This window comes from Temnothorax curvispinosus, unplaced genomic scaffold, assembly GCF_003070985.1.
Source record: "Temnothorax curvispinosus isolate PA1 unplaced genomic scaffold, ASM307098v1 QBEX01015524.1, whole genome shotgun sequence".
Taxonomy (NCBI): Eukaryota; Metazoa; Arthropoda; class Insecta; order Hymenoptera; family Formicidae; genus Temnothorax; species Temnothorax curvispinosus.
In genome coordinates, this window is record NW_020225304.1 from 381,933 (window position 1) to 408,920 (window position 26,988).

The 26,988-nt window shown below is 34.0% G+C and overlaps 2 protein-coding genes and 2 pseudogenes across 2 annotated transcripts; 3 read left to right on the forward strand and 1 right to left on the reverse strand.

Annotated features, from left to right (window-relative positions):
• Positions 1-2,363: 2,363 nt before the first annotated feature.
• LOC112465809 (fibril-forming collagen alpha chain-like) lies at positions 2,364-13,779 on the forward strand. The gene is made up of 29 exons (XM_025033552.1): positions 2,364-2,577; positions 3,414-3,473; positions 3,598-3,681; positions 3,814-3,854; positions 3,968-4,036; positions 4,124-4,237; positions 4,387-4,531; positions 4,683-4,807; positions 4,968-5,174; positions 5,560-5,658; positions 5,846-5,954; positions 6,072-6,259; positions 6,335-6,551; positions 7,094-7,182; positions 7,259-7,420; positions 7,607-7,768; positions 7,861-8,058; positions 8,403-8,547; positions 8,684-8,944; positions 9,124-9,257; positions 9,386-9,655; positions 9,817-10,032; positions 10,129-10,218; positions 10,418-10,799; positions 11,025-11,240; positions 11,508-11,680; positions 11,962-12,183; positions 13,259-13,532; positions 13,717-13,779. The coding sequence occupies exons 1-28, from the start codon at positions 2,364-2,366 to the stop codon at positions 13,403-13,405; spliced, it is 4,539 nt and encodes a 1,512-aa protein (XP_024889320.1). The 3' UTR covers positions 13,406-13,532; positions 13,717-13,779.
• Positions 12,400-12,518, reverse strand: LOC112465816 (annotated as a pseudogene).
• On the forward strand, positions 12,864-12,982 carry LOC112465817 (annotated as a pseudogene).
• A 1,329-nt stretch (positions 13,780-15,108) lies between the features above and the next one.
• Positions 15,109-26,983, forward strand: LOC112465807 (sialin-like; the record flags this gene model as incomplete). Its single annotated transcript, XM_025033550.1, has 10 exons — positions 15,109-15,288; positions 19,220-19,586; positions 24,913-25,103; positions 25,338-25,468; positions 25,563-25,668; positions 25,809-25,893; positions 25,980-26,200; positions 26,304-26,450; positions 26,547-26,679; positions 26,793-26,983. Coding segments are annotated over exons 2-10 (1,230 nt in total), but the record flags the coding sequence as incomplete, so codon positions are not given.
• Positions 26,984-26,988: the final 5 nt, after the last annotated feature.

Sequence of the window (26,988 nt, forward strand, 5' to 3'; positions counted from 1 at the left end):
TCTCTCTCTCTCTCTCTCTCTCTCTCTCTCTCTCTCTCTCTCTCTCTATATATATATATATATATATATATTTATCATAATTTCCATTTTGCTAGAAATGCAGGACGCGTGCTTTGAATTATTATTCATCTATTATCAATCCATAGAACGCGAATTCACGCAAATATGAAAAAAGTAATTTCTTCTAACATATAATAAAGGAAAAAAAGAATACGATTTCTCGTTTCTAACGATGTAATTTGATATGACCGTAACGAGCAAACAAGAGTCTCAAGAGCAGTTCTAATCGAATGTCAATACGAATATTCTACGACGAAACTGTGCCGATTGCGTTTCTCCGGTTGCTTACATTAAACATAGTAGTAACTCTGATTTATAGTCGCCAGTAACGAATGGAGGAGCCGAGGAGGTGCAGGTCAACGCAGCCTATTGCGGCTAACGCCTTGTAAAACAGGACGTATGCTCCGGGAATGCGGCCAAAATGATGATTGTCGTTTAATAAACTTATTAAGTGGAAACGGCAGCATCTTGGTATCGGAGCCCGAGTGCTTCTCTAGTGCTAACTAATAAAAATGAGGCGGAACGCTTATCGTGAACTAGGTCGTCGCGGCTCGCGTTTCAATGGATCGGATGCATTCGCGTTCAACACAAAGATGCGTACGTGCGGTGACCGTAACAAAAAGAATTACTCGGTGCCAGAAGGCTCTACACAGCTTTATAAGTTCTTACACTCTAAAGGCCTCTGATTAAACGAAATAATTAAAATGAAATCAGAAACGTGTGCCAGTTCTTATAGAAAAGAACTTTTCTCAATAAAAGCATTCTTTTAATTCTTTTAATTTAATTTTAAAGTTTGTTTCGTGCTATATTGCGTCCCTTTTAACAAACAAAATTCATTGTCCATTTCTACCAATGACGGTTAACTTTAATTTCGGTTTAACTCACTTTTTATCCTTTTCTAGTTCTAAAAGTCAGTTAAACCCCGAGATTAATGTTAATTTATATTGATGGAAATGGACATCAGTTGTATTCAAATCAGTTATCCAATTAAGATAGCTAATTACCTATTAGAAGCAAATGGAATTAGATTATTAATTTATATGACAGTCGAAAAAAGGAACAGATAAAAATATGAATAGCGAATAAATTCCGCATCACTTCTCTAAGATAAATTGCGGATTATCTATGTTACGATTAGACTTCAAGAGACCTCGATCCATCGTTACGCAGAAAATTTATGATTAATTAAAAAATCGGGTGTAATGACAACGACGCCTTGATGCATGTCGCATGCAACCCTTAAACGTAAGGTGATGACCTCCATTGTGCGGCGTCATATCGCTTCTGACAGTACGCAGAATAATGGTTCTACGCTGACAATACTGACATATATGGTCTCTCATATAAACTTCCATGAACTCACCGCGACATTATTTAACGAGGACTTTGAAGACACATTCAAATACATAAGTTTTTTCATTTATTGCTAATATTTACAGACGAGAGTGATGAGGCATATTAATGTTAGGATAAGTGAGTGATGAGGCATATTAATTATTATTTAAAATTATAATTTGAAGTTAATTTACAGCTAGATATTATATATATATATATATATATATTAAGCCAAAAAATACAGTTATTATAATAAAAAAACGCTTCGAATGATCATATTAGATACAGATCTCTTCCGAATTTTTTGCTATTATTACTCGAGATTATACATATATACATATGTATATATTGTATATGTACATACAGATTGATAACATTAGACAAAACTGCGAAGGATGAAAAGAATAAAAAATATATAAATATATATATAAATTATTTATTTCTTTAAAATTAAATATTCTTTAAAAACAAAGTTTAATTTGAAAAAATTTGTTGGATTACGTTTTATCCCTTAATATTCGCAATATCAGAATTACACTTGGATTTTATTAAAATGATAGAAAACAAGAGTCATTTATTCCAAAATCTTATACGTACATATGTTTCCTGTCCGATGATTAATCCTCTTTTCTCTTCCATTCCCTATACAAAAGAAGAAAAGAATATTATTGATGAACGAGAGTAAACAAAGAAAGGAAGGAAACAAAGAAGGGTACAGACCAGGGGGAGAACGGCGAGAGGGTGGCCGCGGAATAAGACGGCGGGAGAACCACGTGCATCTTGTAAAATGAAGGATGATGACTTCCCCTACATCATGCAGAGCATCTGCTAAATAGATGACACGCCGGTTACTACGAGTCTAGTTGCCCTCAGCCTCGCGATGCAAGCGAATCGGGACTAGTATCTATAATACTTTCTCCGTTCTCCAGTGGAGTTTTTCCACCCCTGCCGGATAGAGGAACTTCACGATGAGACGGCAGGCTTTAGAGCTGATCACGAGTCTGCTCGTGGTCCAGCTGCTGCTGCCCTTGCCGGATCAAGTGAACGCCGTGAAGAACCGATTGAGGAAACAACGATCTAAGCCGCAAGAGCACCAGGCTCATCACTCTCAGCAGCCTGGCAACAATTATGATGAATATGACTATAATTACGAAAACTACGACGAATACGAGGACAAGAACGGTGAGTATTCCGTGAGTGTTCCAAAAAATTAGACTATGTAATAATAAATAAAAGAAAGGAGAGAAATTTTTAATTTAACAATATCTTTTTTTTTTTTACTAATTTCTTCTATGAGGATACACACGTTAGACAACATATTTAAGATTTTTTTTAAATAGATAATAGTGATTAGTATTACTATAGAATAACGACGAGTCTCGATTCCCACCTGTGCGAAAAATCAGATATAGAATATTTGATTTAATTTCTATAATTCAAATTAACACCAAATTAACAGAATTAAGATTGTTTTAAATAAAACTGCATCTTTTTATCAAAATTAAGTTGAAAGATTAGAGGAAATTCTTACTTTTCAAACGCCTTTCAGACTTTGTATCTTTTATTTTGTATATTTTTTGCCTTGTTCAATAATATGCAAAAGTCTATTCTATTCTATAATTATCATAATAGCAACGTAATTTTATCTAAAAATGAGTAAGAATGTAGTTATAAATGGAGAACAATTCTTCGACAATTGTCTCGAACCGCCGCGCGCCGGAAGACTTGCGTCACAGATTAATCTCATTAAGGCGCCGTATGAAATAATTAATCTCTCGTTTTAATCAGCGCAATCTAATTAATACCATTTATTTCAATCTATTAATTGCAAATGCAACTTACTACGACCCACAGCTAGAGATAGCTTCCGGATTAGCTTCTGTTTCCTTGCGGGTGTTAGAGCTATAATATGTTCCGAACATTTGCACGATTATTTGTTGCAATAACAATTTTTCGCAAACAATAATAATTTTTTAGTCTTTTTCGATTTAGTAACAATAAGAATATTATCTGTTTAGAGACTACATCAACAACGTTACCATCACTAATAATACCATCAGATGCCACGCGACTTTCGGGTAAGCGTGCGAAAACGTTTTACACATTATTATAACACAATAAAAATCATTATGAAGTTATTTTCGATAGTTGTTATAAATAGATCAATTATCATGAGCGATGGCATGTAATTATTTAATATAGGATGGTCCGAAACACCGACCGAAACACTCTTGAGACAATCAGAACCTACACACTTACCGGCTCCCACGCAATTTTATGATCATGGTATGTATAGAGTTAATTTAAAAATTATTTTTTTGTAATAAAAAACGAAAGAGAATAAGTAGATGATTAGAATAAAATACTTTTTTATTCGCGTTCTGTGATATCTCAATTTTGATTATTTGCATTCTACAGATTTAGAGGAGACCAGTCCTACATCTGAACGGAATTACTCAGTAAGCATTACTCAGTACCTATTTGGTAATTACTCAGTAACTATTTGGTAATAAAAAAATTAAAGAAATCGGATTCTGTAAGGAATAGTGATTGTTACGTTTCTTTTCAACAGGTTTCACCTACGGAGATTTTACCGGGTGAGAGTAACATATATAGTTCTGTGGCGATACCAGGACCACGAGTAAGTAATTGTTTGTAAACTTATAATTATAATAAATATAGTTATCTAAAAAAATAAAAATTTACAAGAAAGTAACTTACAAATTAGGGTCAACCTGGTCGACCTGGAGATATTGGTCGTCCCGGTGATGCGGGATTTCCTGGACAACCCGGTACGCCTGGGACCCCAGGGCCACCTGGACCTCCAGGACCTGTACCTGATGTATAAGAAGTTTAAAACTGTTTTTATTTTTTTATCGTTTAAATATACGTACAAGTCATTTATTAATAATCTATATTCAATATGTGTTACATAATTTATATTAATGTATAATCATTTATTAACATACCTATAAATGTTTATAATAATAGGTATCTCTATATTATCAACAATTGGCTTTGTCTCAAGCAAATGAAGATAAAGGCCCGACAGGTGCAGCGGCGTCATTGTATGGGCCAGAAGCATTAGCTTACATTCAGGCGCAAGTAGGTCCGATGGGTCCGCGAGGCCCTCCAGGTAGGCGATAATTCTTTTAATAATTTTGTTTAATCTTATCTAAATAATTTTTTTTTTAAGTAACAAAATTGATTTAACAATTTATCCAATTTTTATTTAAAGAATATCGAAATGTCATTTAAAAATAATTTTATTTATCGTTTCGATTTAGGTTCGCCTGGTGCTCCTGGTCCTCAAGGTTTTCAAGGTACACGAGGTGAAACTGGTGAATTGGGTTCCCCCGGTCCTCCTGGCATGCCAGGTCCTAGAGGCTTGCCAGGATTACCCGGAAAGGATGTAAGATTATTTTTAAGTAATTTTATATGGATTTAGTTTGTTTCTTTAGAATAAATTTATGTTCTCCTACATTTATTTAATTTGATTCGCAAGTTATAAATATATATAAATAACTATATATTATATTTAAATAAAATATTTAATATTTTATTAATGACAGGGTATCAGTGGAGAAGATGGCGAAACCGGTCCACCGGGATCGTCTGGTCCTGTGGGACCACGTGGTCCTCCAGGAATACCTGGGCTTCCAGGGTTAAAAGGCCATCGTGGTTTCCCAGGTCTAGACGGTGCTAAAGGTGAGCAAGGAGCTCCTGGTGAAAAAGGATCCATGGGCTCGCCTGGGCCGATGGGACCAGTAGGACCGATGGTATGTAAATATTATCATCTGTATCACACGGAATCTGTATATACTTAAATTTTAATAAATTTATAAAAATATATTGTTTAGTCATGAAGTAAATTTTAATGTTAACCTTTAACTGCATGGGCGGGGTCTGGCTGGACCGCTGGACGCTATATTTTTGTATTTTCTCAGTTATGCGAGATATCAGTTGTGTGTTTTATTTATTATGTACTCTAGAACTTACATATCTTACATTACTTTTAGAGAAAACAAAAAAAAAACTTGTGGGAATCTCTGCAGATCCCGCCTGTGACAATTACTAAAAAATAACGCCCGTATTTAAAGGTTAAGAACGTATTAGAAATCATAAAACATTTTTCTGCGCAAATGTTGGTTATTGCTGACGCAGGGTCCAGCAGGGCCTCGTGGTGAAAGAGGTAGGGAAGGTTCATCGGGTCCTCCTGGATTGAGAGGCCTTGACGGAATTGCTGGGCCGCCTGGACAACCCGTAAGTCAATTATTCAATTTACACACAATTTAGAGATTGATGAATTAAGGTATACTTCAAAGATCTTTGAGAAATTATCATTCTTTCTAGATGTTCATTCATCTTAATAATGTTTTCTGTTGATTATGTTAATGTTAATAAATGTATACTTATCACGTTTATTTAAATATACTAATATCGTTTGTAGGGTGCTATAGGAAAACCTGGCTCACCAGGTTTTCCAGGAAATCCTGGAATAAAAGGTGATCAAGGACCACAAGGACCAACAGGAAGCCAGGGTTTGCAAGGTCCGCGAGGTAAGACATTTCAATTCTTATTTAAATAAAGTTGCTGATTTTTTATAAACATATGTTATATTGAGAAGATAATTATATTTATTTTTTCGACTTTAATTAATATATTTTATAACAAAGGTGAAAGTGGCCGCCCAGGACAACCTGGTGAGACTGGTCCACAAGGTCCTCAAGGCAAAGATGGAATTTCTGGTGAGAAGGGAGTCACTGGAGCAACAGGACCCGTTGGTTTGCCCGGATTTCCAGGTGCTCGAGGTCAACCCGGAACGCCGGGTAATCCTGGTATCCCTGGCGCTAAAGGAGCACCCGTATGCATAATTAGCATACCATTCAAGAACTGTTTAAGTTACTTAGATTGTATAAAATCTTGGCAATTCTTGCAGGGCCTTCCTGGTGAAAGAGGTTTTAAAGGAGACGCTGGAGTGAAAGGTGATGCAGGAATGCCTGGTCCGCGTGGACTTCCTGGACCTCCTGGGAGCGAAGGCAAAAGGGGCAAGAGAGGAATACGTGGACCAATCGGCGCTGCGGGGCCTACTGGAGAACGTGGCGCACCTGGAGCGCGTGGTCTTCCTGGCTCGGATGGTCCTGTCGGGCCTCAAGGTATTGCTTATTATTGTAAAATTAAAGTGTCTTTAAAAAATTTCAAGATGCTGCAAAATTTCAAGATGCTGCTGTAAATACCGTTACATATTTTGCGTTTCTTTATTAATAATAATTTGAATATTTTGTTTTGTTATCCTACTTTTTATGAGAGTTACAATTAGAAAAAAATGTTTTTAAATAATCAAGAGACACGGTAGTGTCTCGCGCCAAGTACACACGGAGCGAGACCGACCGTGACTCTTTTACGCGACGCGACGGGTTGCGAGTATATAAAAATATACCAACCGGTTAGAATAATATTTATATTTTTTATATTTTACTCACTCTAAATTTTAGTTTTTAACTTTAATTTTTGGTTAATAATAGAATTATTTAATAATTCTGTTGAGTTGTATAACAAAATCTATATATTCTTTATTTTCCAAAGACTCAATAAATAAAATATAAGTAAAAACATAATAAATAAAAAAAAACATAATTAATATAATAATTACAAGTAATCAAGATTATGGTTAAATAATAGATTAAATAATTGTCAGGGCAACCTGGTGATCGTGGTCCTGCCGGAGCTGTTGGACCGAAAGGCACTGCTGGAGATCCTGGACGACCTGGGCCGCCAGGATTACAGGTATATAGTAATATTTCATCATTATGTTTTGTAAAAGTATTATAATTGAAGTATAACTCTTGAATAAAAATTTCAGGGTGCGCGTGGTTTAATGGGTAGGTCGGGAGCTCCCGGAAAATCAGGTAATCCTGGAGAACGTGGAATTCAAGGTGCGGATGGCAAGCCTGGAGAACAAGGGCCGCCTGGACTGCAAGGCCTACCAGGACCATTAGGACCAACAGGGGAAAGAGGATATCCTGTAATTATTAGTTCTTCATAATAAAAGTATATACACTAGCAAATATAATCTAATATAACTTAAATATGAAAACATTCTCATATACACAATATAAAAATGAAACGTAACAATATGAGTATCAATACAAATTTTAACATTATATTATCTCTAATTTTACGATAATTTTTTAAACTTTTATTGTATTAGGGAGAACGCGGAAAAGATGGTGAACCGGGCAATCCAGGTTCGCCTGGTCCAAGAGGAGATACCGGTAAAGAAGGGGCTCCAGGAGTACAGGGTTTACCAGGTCCATCGGGAAGTGACGGCGCGCGAGGTCCTCCGGGACTCACCGGTCCTAGAGGTTTTCAAGTACGCAACATAGAAATATATTGCATTTCTCATAGTGAGAAGGCTGAAGCGATGTAATTTATCGTGCAATTAAAACATGCGCTTGTTTACAGGGTCTACCAGGAGCCGCCGGTAATCCGGGTGTTCCAGGCAAGGACGGAGAAGCGGGAGTACAAGGACGTCCCGGTCCGCCGGGATTAACCGGCAATAGAGGCGAGAGAGGACTTCCGGGAGAAAGAGGACTTATGGGACCCCCAGGACTTATGGGTCCTAGAGGAGAAACGGGAGCACAGGGTGTTGATGGTCTCATTGTATGTTGTTATTATTTTTTATCTATTTATCTATATTTATCATTACATATGGAACATATATAAAAAGCGTTCAAAGTTACAACAAAAAGCCTATGATTAAAAATAAATTTAATCTTAGTCTATTTCTTAATTATAAAAGATTTTGTAATATGTCTAATTTTATTTTCATTCTTTAAAATTAGTTTTAATAAAAATGATTTTTTAAATTTAAAAATAACTTTATATTTACATTAAATTTACGAATTGTTGATTTGATTCGACGACTTTAAACACTTTGTATGATAGCGTGCGACAGTTCGTGTATATCACTATGAGAGATATGAATTTTATATATTACATTCCAGGGTTTACCAGGACTTAAAGGAGATAAAGGAAGTTTTGGTTCGCCGGGGCTACTAGGACTTCCTGGTGTGAGAGGATTACCCGGAGAACCTGGACAGAAAGGAGAGAGGGGTACACCTGGACCAATCGGCCCCGAAGGTCCATCAGGTAGTAATTTATGTTACTTATACTTAAATCGGTGATATTTTATGTGTAAAATATTAATATCAATCTAATATAATAATATTTTGTCAAAAACAATTTTATTAAAAAATATTAATATTTTTTTCTTTCAATATCACAGGACATATTGGAGAGCGTGGTCCACAAGGAGAAGTTGGACCTCCTGGCCCTCCCGGGGAACCAGCAGAACGAGGCGATCCAGGTCCTCCTGGTCCTATTGGTGAGACCGGAGCATCTGGAAATCCAGGAGAAAGAGGACCTCATGGATTACAGGGCTCGCAAGGTTTTCCAGGTCCACAAGGATTAATCGGACTTCCTGGTTTGAAAGGCGATCGCGGATATCCTGGCTTAAAAGGAGAACAAGGAAATCTGGGATTGCCTGGTAATAAACAGATCATTCAAAATTGTTATAATTAATAATAACATGATGTTTATGAGATATTTTATATTCTTGTTATATATAAATATGTACATATATTTAATAAAATATATTATGTACTAATACATAATAAAGTTATTTTTTATGTGTACACAAAATATGTAAATTACAATGATTAACAGGCAATCGCGGCGAAATCGGATTACCTGGACCTATTGGGCTCACTGGTGCTAAGGGAATTAGAGGCGAACCTGGTGCACGAGGCGAGCCCGGTTTAATGGGCCCACCTGGTATTACGGGACATGTTGGACCATCAGTAAGTCATTAAATTCTGCGAATCGTATTAAATTTTACTAAACAGATGTGAATGGTATATGCTGTTATAGATAAATAAAACATCGGGCACTAAAGAATAAATAAAGTATTGGATTTAAAATGTTATAGGGACCACCAGGAAATGTGGGACCACCTGGTGCTCCTGGATTTCCGGGTATTAAAGGCGATGCAGGCGATGTTGGACGTCCTGGAAATCCAGGTCCAATCGGTAACCCTGGTCCACCTGGAATAGACGGAATTAAAGGCGAAAGTGGATCCCCAGGATCTCAAGGACCAATGGGTCCTCAAGGACCTCAAGGTTTACCCGGCGAGAGAGGTTTACCAGGCTTACCTGGTTCTGCTGGTCCTATAGGAAATAGAGGATTACGCGGAGCTCCTGTAAGTAAAAATATGTAGTTATACTTGAAAAAATTTGTGCAGTTTTATAGTTAATTATATTTTTATTATATCTTTATTATATTATATATTATTAACATATAGCATATAAATGCTATATTTTGTAAATAATTTAATAAAAAAATAATTTATTTGTATTGCAGGGTGAAACAGGACAACCCGGAAAACCAGGAGCGGAAGGTCCATCCGGACCTCCCGGATTAATAGGTCCTCCAGGTTCTCCTGGTCATGTAGGAGAAGCAGGACCAGAGGGACCAATTGGAAAACCAGGACCACCGGGTATAGGAGGCCGACCAGGTGACAAGGGACCTCCTGGGGTATCTGGGGCTGCAGGACCGTCAGGTCCTCCTGGATTACCAGTACGTTATGACTTCTACTTTCTTTATCTCTTCCTATATAAATATAATAAAGTAGTAATATCATATCAGTAATAATTTATTCGTTCCTTTTAATAGGGACCACCTGGATCCGTTGGACCTACCGGACTCACTGGAGAACGTGGCCCGAAAGGTGAAACAGGACCGCAAGGTGTAGAAGGGCCACAGGTAATATACATACTTTCAATTAAATTAATGTAACTCAATATAATAACTTATTTAATCAATTAAAATTAATTAAAAATAAAATTAATAGATTAATTTTAATTAAATTAGTTTTAAGTCTATTAAAAAAAAACTAAAATTTCTTTATAATATAACTTACATATAAATTTAATCTTGCATATATGTATTATAATATTTTTAGGGACCACGAGGAAAACCTGGAACTACGGGTCTCGAAGGTGCAAAAGGCGATCGCGGAGAAGAGGGGCAGAAAGGAGCCAAGGGACATCGGGGATTTACTGGTTTGCAAGGATTGCCCGGGTCTCCTGGTTTAGTAGGAGAAAAGGGTGAATCTGGTCTGCCAGGACCTCCCGGTAAAGACGGAGAGCCAGGTATTAGAGGTAATCCTGGACGGGAGGGTAATCCAGGACCTATCGGACCTGCGGGAAATCCCGGACCAAGAGGTCCAGCTGGGGAAGAAGGTCGCCATGGGTCACCAGGTCTTCCAGGACCACCCGGACCACCTGGTCCGCCTGGAGAAATAGGTTTCGGATACGATGCTGCATCTCTAGCAGCACTTATAGGTATGTTTCAATTAACTCAAATCATAGTGTCGAGATAATCTAATTAATTAACAGGTATTATATAAAAGATGTCTAAAGTCATCAGAACATCGAAACTAAACGTTATTATACATTTTTTATATAATTTAAATTCTTATATCTCTAATATATTAAAAAAACTAAACTAAAAAATATTTAATAAATTATTATAAATTATTATAATGTTAAAAACATTATTTATTGTAGGACAAGGCCAAACTAAAGGACCAGATCCACTTGGTGATGAACCACCAAGAATATTTGGTAAAGATATCCCTGAAAAGGAACGAAGAGAGTTGCTTTTGAAAGCGTACGAAAATCTAAAATCGTCGTTCCAAAAATTGGTGAAGCCGGATGGTGAAAAAAATTCGCCTGCTAAAACCTGTCGAGATCTATTTGTTGCTTACCCGGACAAATTATCTGGTGAATCTTAAGCATCACAGTTCATAAAATTATAACTACTGTACTTTCTGTTTATTTTGATTTTTAAATTTTGTTTTCTTGAAATAAAAAATGTAAAATAAGTAAAATAATATATAAAAATATTAAATATATGAAAACTAATTAAATTCCTTTGTAGGAAGAAACTGAGTTAAGAAAAATTGTAATTAAAAGTAAATCAAAAGTATAGTACTAGTACATTTCATATTTAAATATTAAAATTAATATAAATTTATGCATCATTAACAGGCGAGTACTGGATTGATCCAAACGAAGGAGATATTCGAGACGCGATCTTGGTATATTGCGATGCCGAGAAACGTGCAACTTGCATATTACCGAATCCATCGCGTTCACCAGAAATGACTCACATTACTGATCAACAGGAGACCTGGCTAAGCGAAATAGATGGCAGTATGAAGGTTACATTATATTCTACATACTTCCCTTAATTCCAATTTTTAATTTTTACAACAAAAACAATAATGAATAAACTTTCTTGATTATAACTGGCAAATTTATTAATGTATTAACACATTAAATGTATTAACACATTAATAAATTTGCCAGTTATAGTCAAGAAAGTTTATTCATTATTGTATTTTATTCACTGGCAAAGAAAATCTCCTATTTATTGTTAAAAAAATATAAAATTTTTTAATAGATAAATATTTATAAAATAAATTTCAATTATTGCATTTAGATTACATACAAAGCGGACAGTAATCAAATTAGTTTCTTGCAATTGCTCTCCAAACACGCGAATCAGAACATTACGTATCACTGCAAAAATAGTGTGGCTTACTTCGATTATGAGAAAAAGACGTACAGAAAGGGCTTGAAGTTTTTGGCTTGGAACGACGTTGAATTAACACCACGAGGCAATCAGCGTCTTAGATATGAAATGATAATGGATGAATGCAGGGTAAGTCAATTTACAATACAACAATGTTTTCGATTTGATTTAACATAGTTTTTTTAAGAGTAAATTGTACATTGTCTATTATGTAACATTAATTAAAATGAGAATATATAATATATATCGCATGTTATTATTTTAATTAATTTTATAAAATGTACGTCGATAAAATAAGTAAATTTAAGACCACATAAAATAACTAATAACTTAAAAAAAAAAAGATGCCAACAGTACGCGGTGTTCCCAAACGGTCACCCATTTAAGTACTAACCGCGCTCAACGCCGCTTGACTTAAGTGATCGGACGAGAACTTGTAGGTTTGGCGTGATTTGACCGTTGACGAAAGTATCTTTCTTAGGAAGAGAAGATACACTTCTTCATCAACTTTCCTGGTTATAGAACGAGATATAGAACGATTGTATGTTCGACGTGTTTATATTATAATAAATGTATTATTAGTATCGTTTGTATTATAATAATTATATATTGTAATAAATGTAACAGGAAAATTATTATTTCATGTTACATTGTCATGTTACAATTATTATTACAATATATAATTATTATACAAACAATATAATAATACATTTATTATAATATATACACACCGAACATACAAGTTCTCGTTTTACAACCAGAAAAGTTGATGAAAAAGTGTATCTTACCTTTCTAAGAAAGATACTTTCGTCAACGGTCAAATCACGCCAAACCTACAAGTTCTCGTCCGATCACTTAAGTCAAGCGGCGTTGAGCGCGGTTAGTACTTAAATGGGTGACCGTTTGGGAACACCGCGTACTGTTGGCATCTTTTTTTTTTTAAGTTATTAGTTATTTTATGTGGTTTTAAATTTACTTATTTTATATCGTTATAATTTTTAAATTTTACATGTCATTTCTAACTTTATAAAGAATTATAGTTATTTAGTAATTGGCTAAATTTGACTTAAATTATATCAAAATACAGACGTTTGTTTAAATTTCACAACACTAAATATACGTAAAAAAATAGAATACACACACACATACATACTAGGCAATAAAACATTATTTAAGTTGCTTCACATGTGTTTTGTATTCGTAGTTCCATCAAGACCGCTGGGGTAAAACTATCGTCTCATATGAAACGGATAAACCCGTAAGACTTCCCATCTTAGACGTGGCTTTGCGAGATATCGGGAAACCCGAACAGAGTTTCTCCATTGAGATCGGTGCAGCGTGTTACGATTAAGACAAAGTACGACATTGCGATTGTTATCTCATGCCTACAACACCGTCGTCTTCCATTGTATAATCCTAAAAAAAGAATTGTCTTCCAATTTTAAGGAGATAACTGTATATTAATTTTATCTCAAGTGGTAATTAAAATGTGAAACGTAATTAAACATTACTTTACAAGTGGCAGTTAAACATTACTTAACTTAATCTGTAATAATTTTACGTCGCTATTTTTTACTCAAATTCTCAAGTAGTGAAAATAATTTAGGAATATTTAATAAAATTATCTCTAAGTTATATAATTATAGTATCTTTTCTTTTTAGGATGAACGCAAAGTTAAATAAAAATAAAAAAAAAGATGTAATTTGAAGAAATGTATCACTCGGATATTTTATAATATATATACCAATTAGAAAAATTCTCAGCGTATTAAATATTATCCAATTAAGTATTAAGTATTGAAGTGTAAAAGTATTAGCGCGACAACTATAGATTTAGTTTTATACTCAACACGCACAATGCCGAAGTATTATTGTGTACATAATAACGCGTAAAAGAGTCACAGTGGTCTCGCTCCGCGCGTACTTGGCGCGAGACACTTGTCTCTTGATAGAGAACATATTTCATTTATGTCATTTTTATTCCATACAGCTATTTAGAAAAAATAAAATTGTGCATAATCAAAGTTATATTAATTTAATATTTCTATTTTCTAGTCCCCTACGCAGAGATCTTTTGCAGCGCGCAATTTTTTTTTGTCAATTTGTAACGTTTCACACACGGTCTTACAAGACCGTGGTTTCACATTTATTTCTTCCTGTATTACTAATATATTAATTGAACATAATTCGAGTATATTTTCTTTAACTAGGAAAAACGAAGTTCTTTACAGTTATTATTTCATTTTTCGTTTTCCTTCGCCTTTCTTTAAAATGTATAAAACATGTGCTTTCTTCATTCTTAATAATGTAAAAAAAAATATGCTGAAAAACCGTATTTATTACCTAAGAAGCGCATTAAGAAATATGTACATACAAACTACATTATCTGCTGAATAAGTTCCATTTAATCATGAATTCCGACGCATCTATAGTTACAGTTGGCGCATGCGTGGATGGAACTTTCCTCGTGACATCAAACACACTGACCAGTGCTGTATCAAAACAATTTCACACCTAAGAATGAGAACGAAATATGTGTGTAGTCGTATAAAATTTATGTTTACAATTAGGTTTCTGAGCTTCTTTTTATTTAGTACCATATTGAGACAAAAATAGTATTAAAATATATTCATATTATTCATATCTAAATTATAAATTATTTGTTACATATACCTTTTTAGCACTGTTAAAAATATCGTAAAAATATTACGTTAATAGAGACGACATTAAAATTCGGTAAAACCTCTTTCTATTTTTTATATTAAGTTATAATTGTGATACAGTATTAACCATTATATATAACATGATTGTATAATAAATTATATAAATTATGTAAGATACACAATTTATATAATTACAATTTACAATTATATTATAACTTTTTATAACATATTAACAATGTTAAGACTACATATATCAAAACGGATAAATTCAGTGTCTGTCTGATGTCATCCTCTGCTATTCATGGCATTCGTGCCGCGGCGATACTTGGTGGCGAAAGGGAGCAAGGAGCATGACACGTCGCGGCGCGGTCGGCACGGCGGCAGGGCTCCCCTTACTCCAATCAACTCAGTCGTGCTTCAACCGTTTGCGTTACGCGTAGTGTCGTTCGTCGTGGGTAACGCGATCGGGATCGTCCCGTGACGAGCGAGAGAGAGACGCGAATCCGCGAAAGTCCAGGGCATCAAACGTCGCCGCCGACGATATTAGCTCGCGGTTAAGTCGGATTCCCAGGTACGAATCTCTCGAACATCGAAATACACGTGGCAGTGTTTTTCGCTACGACCACGCGTCCCGCTGGACGCCCCGCGCCCGTGCCTTCCTTCTTCCGTTTTATCGATCCCCATAAAGCCATTTTCGCGCCCAATCTTTCCGACGGGCGCGACGCGAGCATGGGTGTGAAAGAGAAAACCGGTTGCAGGTCGCGGGTTAAAAGATGATTGACGTTGGTCTATTCGAGCTTGTCTGCGAGTCGCCACTGACCCGTGAATGAAAGCTTTTCGCCGCTTATTACCGCGGCGTCAGCAGCTCATTGTGTTCAATCGTTATTGCCCTTAGCGACGACAGAATTATTTGGACGTTTCGGAGCGGCGCTATTTATTAGGACGATATCAGATCCGTCGTTTCAAAAAAGTTTTGCTAATAATGAAAAAATATTCAATTTTATAAAAATATTTAGTATAGCATAAGTATTGTACAAAGTTTAAATTGTAAATATTTAACATAATTTATAATTATACCACAGATTTCAATCTTATAGTTTATGACGATCCGATTATCAATCCGATTTATAATTACAATTGAATAAGAGAGGTGTTATTTGAGTAATTACAGCACTAAAGTCGCAGCAAAGTTAAAAAGTCGTGTTTGTGAAAGAAATAATGAGTTTGTAGAAGAAAAAAATAATGATTTTTTTCCCCTTTGACGTGACTTTAACGATAAATCAAATAGTCATATTTGACGACGTGATATTTATGTTTACCGGCTGACATTGACGAGTCCGGTTTTACATTGTGAATCAATAACATTCGTAAGTGTATATTACGTACCAAAATAAAATTAGAAACGCAACTCTGCCAAATTCAGCGAACGTAATGTCATAGAGAAGGTGTGGCTTATAATATCAATTTGTTTTGTCTAATTATCTATAAATACCATAAATGCGCGTCGAGCATGTAAATTTATCTTACATATAACATTATATATAGGTGTTTAACGTGTTCGTCCACGTGATGTAACGAAGAACAAACCTCTGTACATACGATACGGAGTTATCAGATAATTTTTGCACGAACTGCAAATGTTTTCGATACTAGTGAGATTTTAAAGAAAAAAGAAAACTGAAAACTGAAAAATGGAAGATATTATTTCGTGAACAAAAGTGTCGAACAACACGAAAGTTATTAACGTAACAAAATTGTAATAAAATTGTGAATACATATAGTTTTGCGATTTTACACGTTTTTAGTATTGATAAATTATTTAAAGGAAAGAATCGATAAACCTCTGATTTTTAAGAAGGTATTGTTTCACGAATAAAAAACGCATGGTACCAAAGTTTACATTTATTTACTTGTAAAATGAGATTGCAAACTTATTATTGAGTTTCAACGCGAATTCTTTTGTATTTCTTATTTTATAATTTTGTTCTTATAATTGTTATCACGTGAACAAGACGTACAATTAATGACGTAACATTTTCCCGCAATTGTACACTTGTGTTAATTACATAAGAATGCGAATAATTGCTTTTCGCAGAAGCAGAAGCATGAACGGACCACTTAGAAATATCTAACATAACTCTGATGACGAAAGTTTGAAAATTATTGCGAATTCCGCAATTGTGGAATTGTCTCATATCGCTCAGCTTTTCTTACCGATAGAATCTTTCTGATTGAAATATTCCGCTTTTGCGAAAATATCCCGCAATGTAGACAGCTGTGCGGCCGAGTGTCATAACGTGTCATCGAATCAGTGAGTGATTGTGATTAATTTTATCAACCGTCCGTAGATACGTAATCCATCAAGTGATTCACACATTCACAAGTCGAATAATGTTTGTAAGTGCAAAATCTGTACCCGGAAGTGTCATGTTAAGACAATTTGAAATAAAGTGCTCTTTCATTAGTAGTAGATATACTAGATGAAGGTAACGACCAGTAAGGAACGAGTAAGTTCGATAATTGAAGAATTTGCGAATTTACTGTTTTCAAGGAACTTGGAAAAATAAATTAAAATTTAATTTTCACAATTTCAAATTACGTGTTTTCTCTTTTTCGAGTTTATAAAATTTAATTAATTTATATTTTTTTTAATACAAATTTTACTTGAGAAACATATGCCACACAGAGAATTGGTGACGGAAGAAGAATATTGTTGAACAACACAAGTAGTTGTTTTATTTATGATTTGTCTAATTTATAATTATGTGACAATTAAAATTTGCAAAATACGATATTTTTTTGCAAATATAAGGTTGTTATATCAGTAGCTGTCTGCTCTAATGTCTAGTCACTCAATGGCATTTCTTATAACTGTTTACACATTGTAATTAAAGATGAGGGTTCATATTCCCGGTGTAACATTGCAGCGCTAAACAGATAACTCACTCGGTTTCATGTTTTTTCTTATCTTGCGTCCGATGCTCATTGGCAAACAATAAAGAATTAAAAATGAAATAAAGAGATTCAGCGTTAAAAGCACAGTGTCAACGAAAAGAAAGCTCTGAATAAATGTCTTGAAAATATTGCATTCGAGGTGGAGATCAGCCGATGAACGTTAAAATCTGGCGAACTTATCACATTTTTTCGTATCGATTACGTTAATATTACATAATGTGACACGTAATTATATATCCGTCGTTTTTGTGACTTTTTAATTAAAAAAAAAAAATACTTTTTAAATCTTTTACAAATTTAATTCGCGCATACGTGAGCAAACTATAATATAACTTTTTTTTTAATAAATCGATAAGTTTAGAAATTCAACGATCCAATATTCGTTCGAACACTTGAGATAACTATTTTGATATTCGTCCATGCAGTATACATGTATATTTTCTGTACAATAATAATCAACAAGTACAGCAACAGTTTCAAACGTTCGCTAGTTCCAATTAACGTATTCTTTCAGAATATCTCAACTTACAGCTAACGAGATAAATTCATTAGTAACTTGCAGTTTCCCAAAATTTACAATCAATTCTCACGTATAGATTTATCACGTCAGCATATTATATCATTGCGCAAGTTCGGGCAATGTTGTTGACGGATGAAATATAGCAGGATATGCGCATTACGATAGACCAATACGATACGCCAATACGGAGACTTTAGATCCTATGGAAAATTTACGAGATTACCGAAAAACCAAAATATTGATTAATCTTATTAATGTAAAATAGTAAATAATAAAAGAGGAATAAAGATATAAATAGCACCAAGAAGAAAAATAAAAACTTAATAATAGCTTAAAATAAAAATGCGGTTTTAAAATTAATTAGAATAAAAAATAGATAGAGAGAAACCAGCTGTGATACATGTTGCATCGTTTCCCAATTATTCTCGCTCTTTATCTTTTTCACGTGATGCTAGATTTATCAATTCACAGTTTTATTAACTTTGTGACTTTGATTCTCGTGGATCAGTCGATTCGTCCCGACCCTTGACTGGGGCATTGAAGACGTCTTACGTAATTGAATTGCACGGATTACAGAGTTTCATCTCTTCTATGCTAAGAAGTCTATTAATAAAAAGCAATTAATAAATTTCTTAATAGCAATTTTACTCTATATATAGTTATAGGAGATAAAAAAAAAAAACAGAAATATCTAAAACAGAGGAAAATAAATTTATTGGACGTAAACAAGAACGAAAAGACCAACTCCGAAAATATTTTTTTCAAATATAATTGCCTCAAAGAGAATATAAGCTTTATTTTGCCTTGAGAAATTGACAGTAAAACTTCACAGTAGAATTGTTCAGATTCCTCAGGTTCGTACCTGTTCCAGTTTTAAGTTCACATTGTCACTCATCCTTATAGTCCAGCACGTGGTCACGCGACACAACATTGCGCAAGCCCGGGCGACTCCGATATCGTAATTTAAATATAGAAATCACTGGTGTACGTGCTACGAGCGTAACAGCGGATGTCGCGTGTTTTTCAGGTATCCTCGTGACCGTAGGTATTCCCGGAGGACGGCACGTCGACGCGCGTCAAGCGTGTAGGTGGCAAAGGTGGAGAAGCGTCGCATCAACCAACTTCGAAACCGGCGGGAAGACATGACGCAACGCGGCCGACAGCGAATCGATTAAACACCGAAAAGCGGGAAGCGAATCGGCCTCAGTCGCGAAGTCGACCGCCGATCGATGAGAATCCACGCCTGACTGCGCCGAAGAAACGAACGTGCGAAAACCTTTCTTCCTCTCCGTCGGCACCGCGCGCACAGCATCTCACGTTCTCACACTGATAACACATTTGCGACGTACATTCGCAGTAAACGGCGAAAATGGCTCTCTTCCGGAAGTTCAACGGTAAGTGCTGGTCAATTGATTATTAACTGCATAACGAGCCATGATTTGATCTAACTATCCCACATTTTTGGTCACATTATTATGATCTCTGGTTTTATCGATTTTTACTTTTATTATTCTATTTTATTCTATGAATATGTACTAATCTATTATCTTCATTATTAAATATGAAGATTCTTCGAAACTGGAATCATATTGTTTCAGTATTTATAATTGATATACTGGTTATTTCGTAAGCGCCATATGCGGTGTGTTATAAATGCAAATGTACCTTCGACTATAATAAAGTCGTATAATCTTACTTTTATACGGACATTATTTTTGCGTGCTAAGAGACAGGTATTTAATATCTATATATAATATTCCGAATATGTGAATTTAAAAACAGTACCGGTTTCAATTTTTCGCTAGTAAATATCGATAGGTCAGTGTTCAATATTTTCGCTGATATATATTGGCTAGTATCCCTGGGACTTCAGTAAACAAATTCCAAAGTCGCATATATGCTTTCCTCACAGTCAAATATAGAATAGAAATAATGAGACAAATGCATAACTGACTTGGTCACATAGAGAGAAAATGCAATTGCACGTAGTTGAAAAGAACTGCAACTTGCCTCGTGTATCGATATTCATTTTAATATGAGAGACACGTGTTTTTATTTGTACCAACATATTTTTTTAGCAAAAATCATTCCCAGAAAAAAAATGTATCTCTGTCTCGACATTATTCTTTGGAGGAGACTCTATGAAGTGATTTTTATAAATATCGTGCAATTAGCAGTGTGTCGATTTGCATTATTCCATTAGTTACAAGATTTCCTAAATGATAAGCATCATTGGAAATGATAAGCATTACATAATCGCCTGAGTGCGCGCGGGCAATTCATACAAAAATCGCGCATGGATTGATAGCCGACGCATGATATCGAGCGACACACGCACGACTTCACGACGTAACAACGTTACCGAACGGAAATTCAAATTAGCAAACATTGCGCATCGTATTATGCGAACGCGTATACGCGTCACGTGTAATGCATCGGTATTTTTCCGACATAGCTTCATCCAAGCGCTTCCATCCAAGTCTTAAATTTCGTACAAACTATCTGTAACACGAGCTGCTATTTTGCGACGTTCACTTTGCAGAAATAGACCTATGGAGTAGGCACATTGCTCGTCCACGGTCATCTAACGCTGGCACATTTTCTGTTCTTAAAAAAATATCTGTATATAATACGCGCGCGAATCAATATTTATAGTACGCACGATTTATCAAAGTAGATCGATATGTACAGAGTGCGCCAGAAACATCGATCTAAATCTTTAACGATGATTTCTCTTTGAAAAACTGTGAGCCGGATAATACAATGAAATTGAAAAGAGTCGATTTTTTTATTCAGGTTTTTATAAAATTGTATAAAAAGTTATCACACACATTTATAATTTTTTGCTTGTTAAGATTTGAATTCTTTGACAATCTTAAATTAAAATTTTTTAATTTTTACTTTGAGCAATAATTTTATAAGGAAAAAAATACAATTCTTTATTTTTTCTATTCCTTAATATTATTTCGACAATGTAATTGTCGTTTAATTAAAATGATTAAAAATAAAATTTAATTTTGAAGCTATAAGCTGTAAGAAAGAATTTAGTTTTTTTTTATGTAGGACATTTAAATTTAATTCAACAGATTTCTTATCAGCAAAATAATTGCAACAGTAGGTTTTGGACACACTATATATTTATAGCTGTACGAACAGGATGTTAATGAGGTGAATGACTTACATTTAATGCGTACGAAATTGCCTGGAAGACTATGGCCTAGTTTACACCGATCTCTTGATACGCGTATCAAATAGTATATTTGAACTGATCAGCCAATAATCAGACTTATTTACTAGTTATTTACTATTTAATACGCGTATCAAGTGATCGATGTAAACTAGGTCTATGCCGTAAATGTGATCTTCCTGTCTGAATCTATATATATTTTCTATGAGATCTCTGTGTGAGTGAATGAGCGAAAGAGAGAATGTGTGTGTTAGTATTAATGTTAGTATTAGTGTGTTATAAATATTATTGTGATTCACATGTGACCTACGAGTACGTAATTATCATGTACGATAAAAAAATATTATATTCGGGGCGCGATGATTCAAAATATAGCTTGTTTTGTCGTATTGCGTAATGCGTTACATATACATATACTTGCTTTGCAACTTGATACAATTTAAATTGCAGCTTGCGATTTGTATTTGCATACGTCATTTCGTAGTCGTAAATAACACAACGTCGCGTACTTTTGTCGATTTAAATGTTCTCTGACCTTTGAACACACGTGTAGTTGCTCGAATCAATAACATAGAAAATATACGAATATTACGAAAATATCGCAAACAACATTAGAAGAAAATAGATACAAAGAAATCAGATATTGCATTGAATTATTCACTAAACTGTAATTCGTTAAAGAATCGATTATAAATAAAATTAAATTCCTAACTACAAAGCATAATAACTGTTTCAATTAAATCAAGATTACAAGATAATATACTAATAATTTTATTTATTATTGAAATAAGTTTGTAAGTAGGTATAATCTTTTATAGTAAAGAAGTCTTTAATTTATTTTATAACTAAATAATATTAACAAGAGTAATTATTTGACCAAACTGACGTTTAATATCGTAGTATTACATTAATTCGACGTTTCGACACTAGTTTTGTGTTCTTATCAAGAGTTTACTGTCCCATACTAAAGATTAGCCGCACATAAATTTCTTGCAGTTTTAACACTTTGTCAAATTTCAATATGTGAAGGAGCCGCGATCCATCCTTATTTAATCGTGCGATGTAGCACCGAATTAAGACATAACCGGAACAGAGACATGTGAGAACCGTTGTTCCGAGTCGAAGGACGGCGTTAGTTTAGTCAAATAATTACTCTTGTTAATTAATTTTCACTGGCGAAGAAAAGAAGTTTATATTTTAAATAATATTAAGTTTTTTTAAGTAAATTTTATCAAATTGAATAAAACTTAATTTGTTACAATTTATTTAAATAATAAATTAAATTTTAACTAAAATTTAATTTATCTACTAAACTACTTATATGATTAAAAAGTGATAAATTATATTTTATATTAAATTTTTATTAGAAAAAAATTAATCCCGAATTTATTGATAAATCTGTAACTGTTTAATCTATAAACGATTTATATGTCAGAAATATCCCCAGGTAGCACGTTTCAGAAATGTTTTATAAGCGTTTTTCCGAAACGTGTTTTATAACCGATTTCTAGAAATGTTTCTCATGAGTAAAAATGTTCATTCGAAAAACGTTCAATGGAACATTTCTTTTCCGATAAAATAACGTTTAAAAAACTATTATAGAAATGTTTTTTGTTTTAATGATAAAGACATTTAAAATTCCTACTTTTCACGTCTTTTGAACGTGTTTATGACATCTTTGAGACATGCGTGAGAATGTTCTAGAAGCTTTATGCATATACCATCTATGACGTTTATTCTTTTTTGAAGAAATTCCTGAATTGGTGCACATTCGTGCAATAAGTTAAAGTGAAACAAAATATACTTGTCTCACTCTAACTTAATTGGATTACTGATGTGCACCAGTTCAGGAAGTTCTTCAAAACGGAATACATGTATAAATGTTCTTTCAATGCACAATGGCCACGTTCAGCAGAACGTTTATTTTGCAACTGTTGGAAGTTTTTCTAAGCTCAGATTTGTCCGATGACAAATAGATTAAGACTGGTAGGAAAAAATTAATTTAAGTAAATATAAGTGGATATATGTGCATGGATAAAATAATTTATTTTGTGCAATAATTAGTGCAATATAAATTTAAATGTTTCAAAAAAGGCTATTAAAGCTATTATATATATAGATAATGCAAATTATAATTTTGACAAAAATTTAACAAATAGGTATTTTTGTTATCTGTAGAAATGTAAAAAATACGTTTCTTAAATGGTTTTAAAAACATTTTTGTTTAAACGTTTTTTTAATGGTTTTTTACGGTTATGAAACTATGAATACGTTTAAAAAACGTATATGAAACTAATATGTACTACCTGGGTATATTGCATGCTCATATCAGAATGCAAAAATAATATTAAACCAAATCAGTTTGATCTTAACAGTTAGTGATTTAAAAACGAAAATATTACATCATGCGACATGGAAATGGTAAAAAATGTCTTAATGTATAACACTATAAGCAGTGAGCTATCGATTAAATTCCCGTTCATCGTGCTCCGTAATTATCAATAATTCAATAAGACTACGTGCCATCATTAATATGAGAGAGAAGTAAAATTGTTCGACCAGGTACGCAGTTACGTATCATGACCTTCTGTATTTGCGTCAATGCTTTTCCTTGAACGGGATTCTCTTGAAATATGGTCAGGGTTGTCTGCGAGTATTAACGAGTTGCATCCTAATAAGTACATCAGGATAATTAAGTTTGTAGTTTACAAAGTTTTCAAACATAAAATATCATCAACCATGTGTTTCAGTGAGATACTATGCATATTACATTATGGTTAAATTCTAATAATAGAAAAAAAGATAATGCAATAATAATAAAATTATTAATACATTAACTTTATCAAAAATAAAGTAATCTTATTAAAAATAACAGGAATAATTTTATATAAGTTAATGCCTCAGAAAATATCCTTCTATTCTTATTATATCCTTATCTTGTTTTTTTTTTATGATATATATCACAAGATGAGCACGTACTTGCAGCTGCACTATTTTCGTTGGATATCAAGTACTTAATAGAACACAAGATGTTTATTGTCGAAGATATATCGTTTATTCTTGATTTAAGATTATTAGATATTATGTGCCGATTCAAAGGTCATTCTCGACTCTGCGTTATAGCGGACAGAAATGCCTCGCGTTATACGATGTCCACTCTCGTATTATTCCGACATGATATATGTATATGTGACTACTTTAATAAGAAAATTAGTATAGTAAACATTGCAAAAGGTTTAATAACCGTAATAGTAATAATGATGATTAGAATAAAACAATAATAATGATAACTTACAACTTAAAAATATCATAGCTTCGTAAACTTATAATCTAAGCAAAATGTGAAATTGCAATATATTTTAATAACAATTATAAACTTGTTCAATGAAAAGTCTTTTAGATATCGAATTATTTATTAAATCACACATTATTATAAATTGCTAACAAATTATTATTATAAGAAAAATATCGTAGCAAATCGATATAGTTATCCTACCTGACTCTCTAGCAACAGGTATTCACGTGTGTTACAGAGAAAATCCCTCGAAGAGGGATCCTGGGGGCGATGATGTTTCTAGCTTGCATGTTTTCGTACGTCATTCGTACCAATTTATCCATAACCATTGTCGCCATGGTAAACACTACAAGCAAAGACGGTGGCGTCGGGCCAGCATGCACTAGAATAGCGGATATGAAAAGCAATAAGACCGTCGTGCTCAAAGATGTAAGTCTGCGCGTGTTTGTAAAATTTGCATAAATGAATGTATTATCAATCCAACGTAACTATTAATAAAAATATTGTGAATAATATGACATTATACATCATAGAATGCAATACGCTCACTGCGAGCATTTTTTTTTTATCAGTAGATATTTTTTCATGTAATATAGAGTTTTCTTATCGTAGAGAGAGCATGTCCCGCAACTATATAAATATATTTTTTTTCTTACATTTTAGTTTGGGGAGCGTTTCGAATGGAATCAACATATCCAAGGCCTGTTACTATCAGGATACTTTTACGGTGTTCTGCCGGCTAGTGTACCAGCTGGACTCTTAGCCGAAAAATACGGAGGCTCTAAAGTTGTGGCGTAAGATATTAAAATAGTTAAAATAAATTAATTACTGTCTAATTGTTTATCTACACGATTACATTATACTCACTTTTTACCTTCATGATTTTAGATTCGCTACATTGATACCTGCAGTATTAAATCTTCTGATGCCTTGGGCTGCTACTGTCCATTACGGTTTTGTTTTTGCACTCCGTTTTGTTATGGGATTTTTTGGAGTAAGTTCTAATTACTAATTAATCTATACGTCTTTTCTAATTGTAAGAAAGATTATTATGTTTAATAACATTATGTAAACCACATAAATTTTCAAATCAGATATATAAGACTCCATTAAGAGTAATATATTAATTTATAGGGTGCCGTTTATCCCGCTCTCCATGCGATGATTGCCAGATGGGTGCCTCCTGGTGAGAAAGGCATGTTTGTGTGGACTATGCAAGGTACTATTCTTTTATCTCTTTATCTCTTTAATAGAAAATTTTCTCGAGAATATATGTATTCATGTGTACTGTTTTTTTCTTTAAAGGTGGTCCATTCGGAACCGTGGTAACATTCGCCTTATGTGGCGCAGTAATCAGTGCTTACGGGTGGACAACTGCATACTACGTTACAAGCGGACTTATGTTAGTTTTTTATGCTTTGTGGGTATTTCTAATATACGATACACCGGAGTTGCATCCTAATATCACGGAGAAGGAGAAAACGTACATAAAAGAACAAATAGGCACTTCAGTCTCAAAACAAAAGGTATGATATACATTTGTCAAATAAAATATTAAATAATAAAAAATACTATAAATAAGGAATAATTATAAAATAAACTAATAATGCTTATATCTTTTGTCCACAGGTCCAACTACCGGTGAAAGCAGTCGCTACATCTCTACCGTTCCTAGTATTATTGTGGGCCCACTTTGCAAACATGTGGGGTATTTATTTCATCGCTACAAACGGACCTAAATACACGTTGGAAGTCCTCGGTTTTAATATGAAATCGGTATTGTTCTCGTGATTTTGTTTTATGAAGAAACTTCAAGATTGTAACATTTTTATCTTGTCATTACTAAAAATGTTCCTAATATTTTATGTATAGGGGGGCGCAATAACTGGATTACCATACATAGCTAGACTAGGGGCTGGAGTGTTATTTGCAGCGGCAGGCGATTATGTGCGAAGGAAGAAATTCTTATCTTTAGGTTGGATAAGGAAGATATTTATGCTTTTCTGTAAGTAATCTGACACGGTTACGTCTGTTGTAACTTTGGAATTGAGACATTAAAATGTATGTATCTAGACAATTGTTATCTAACCGATAATTCACAAATATGACTGTTAACAGCTCACTTGGGACCTGCAGCTTGTCTGATAGCGATGACATACGTGGGTTGCGATGCTACAACTGCGATGATAATGTTAATACTGGCGTTGGCCTTCAATGGGGCCGCCTGCCAGACTAGCTTACAGAATCACCAAGACTTGGCACCGAACTATGCCGGTTCCTTATACGGAATTATGAATACATTTGGCAGTTTCCC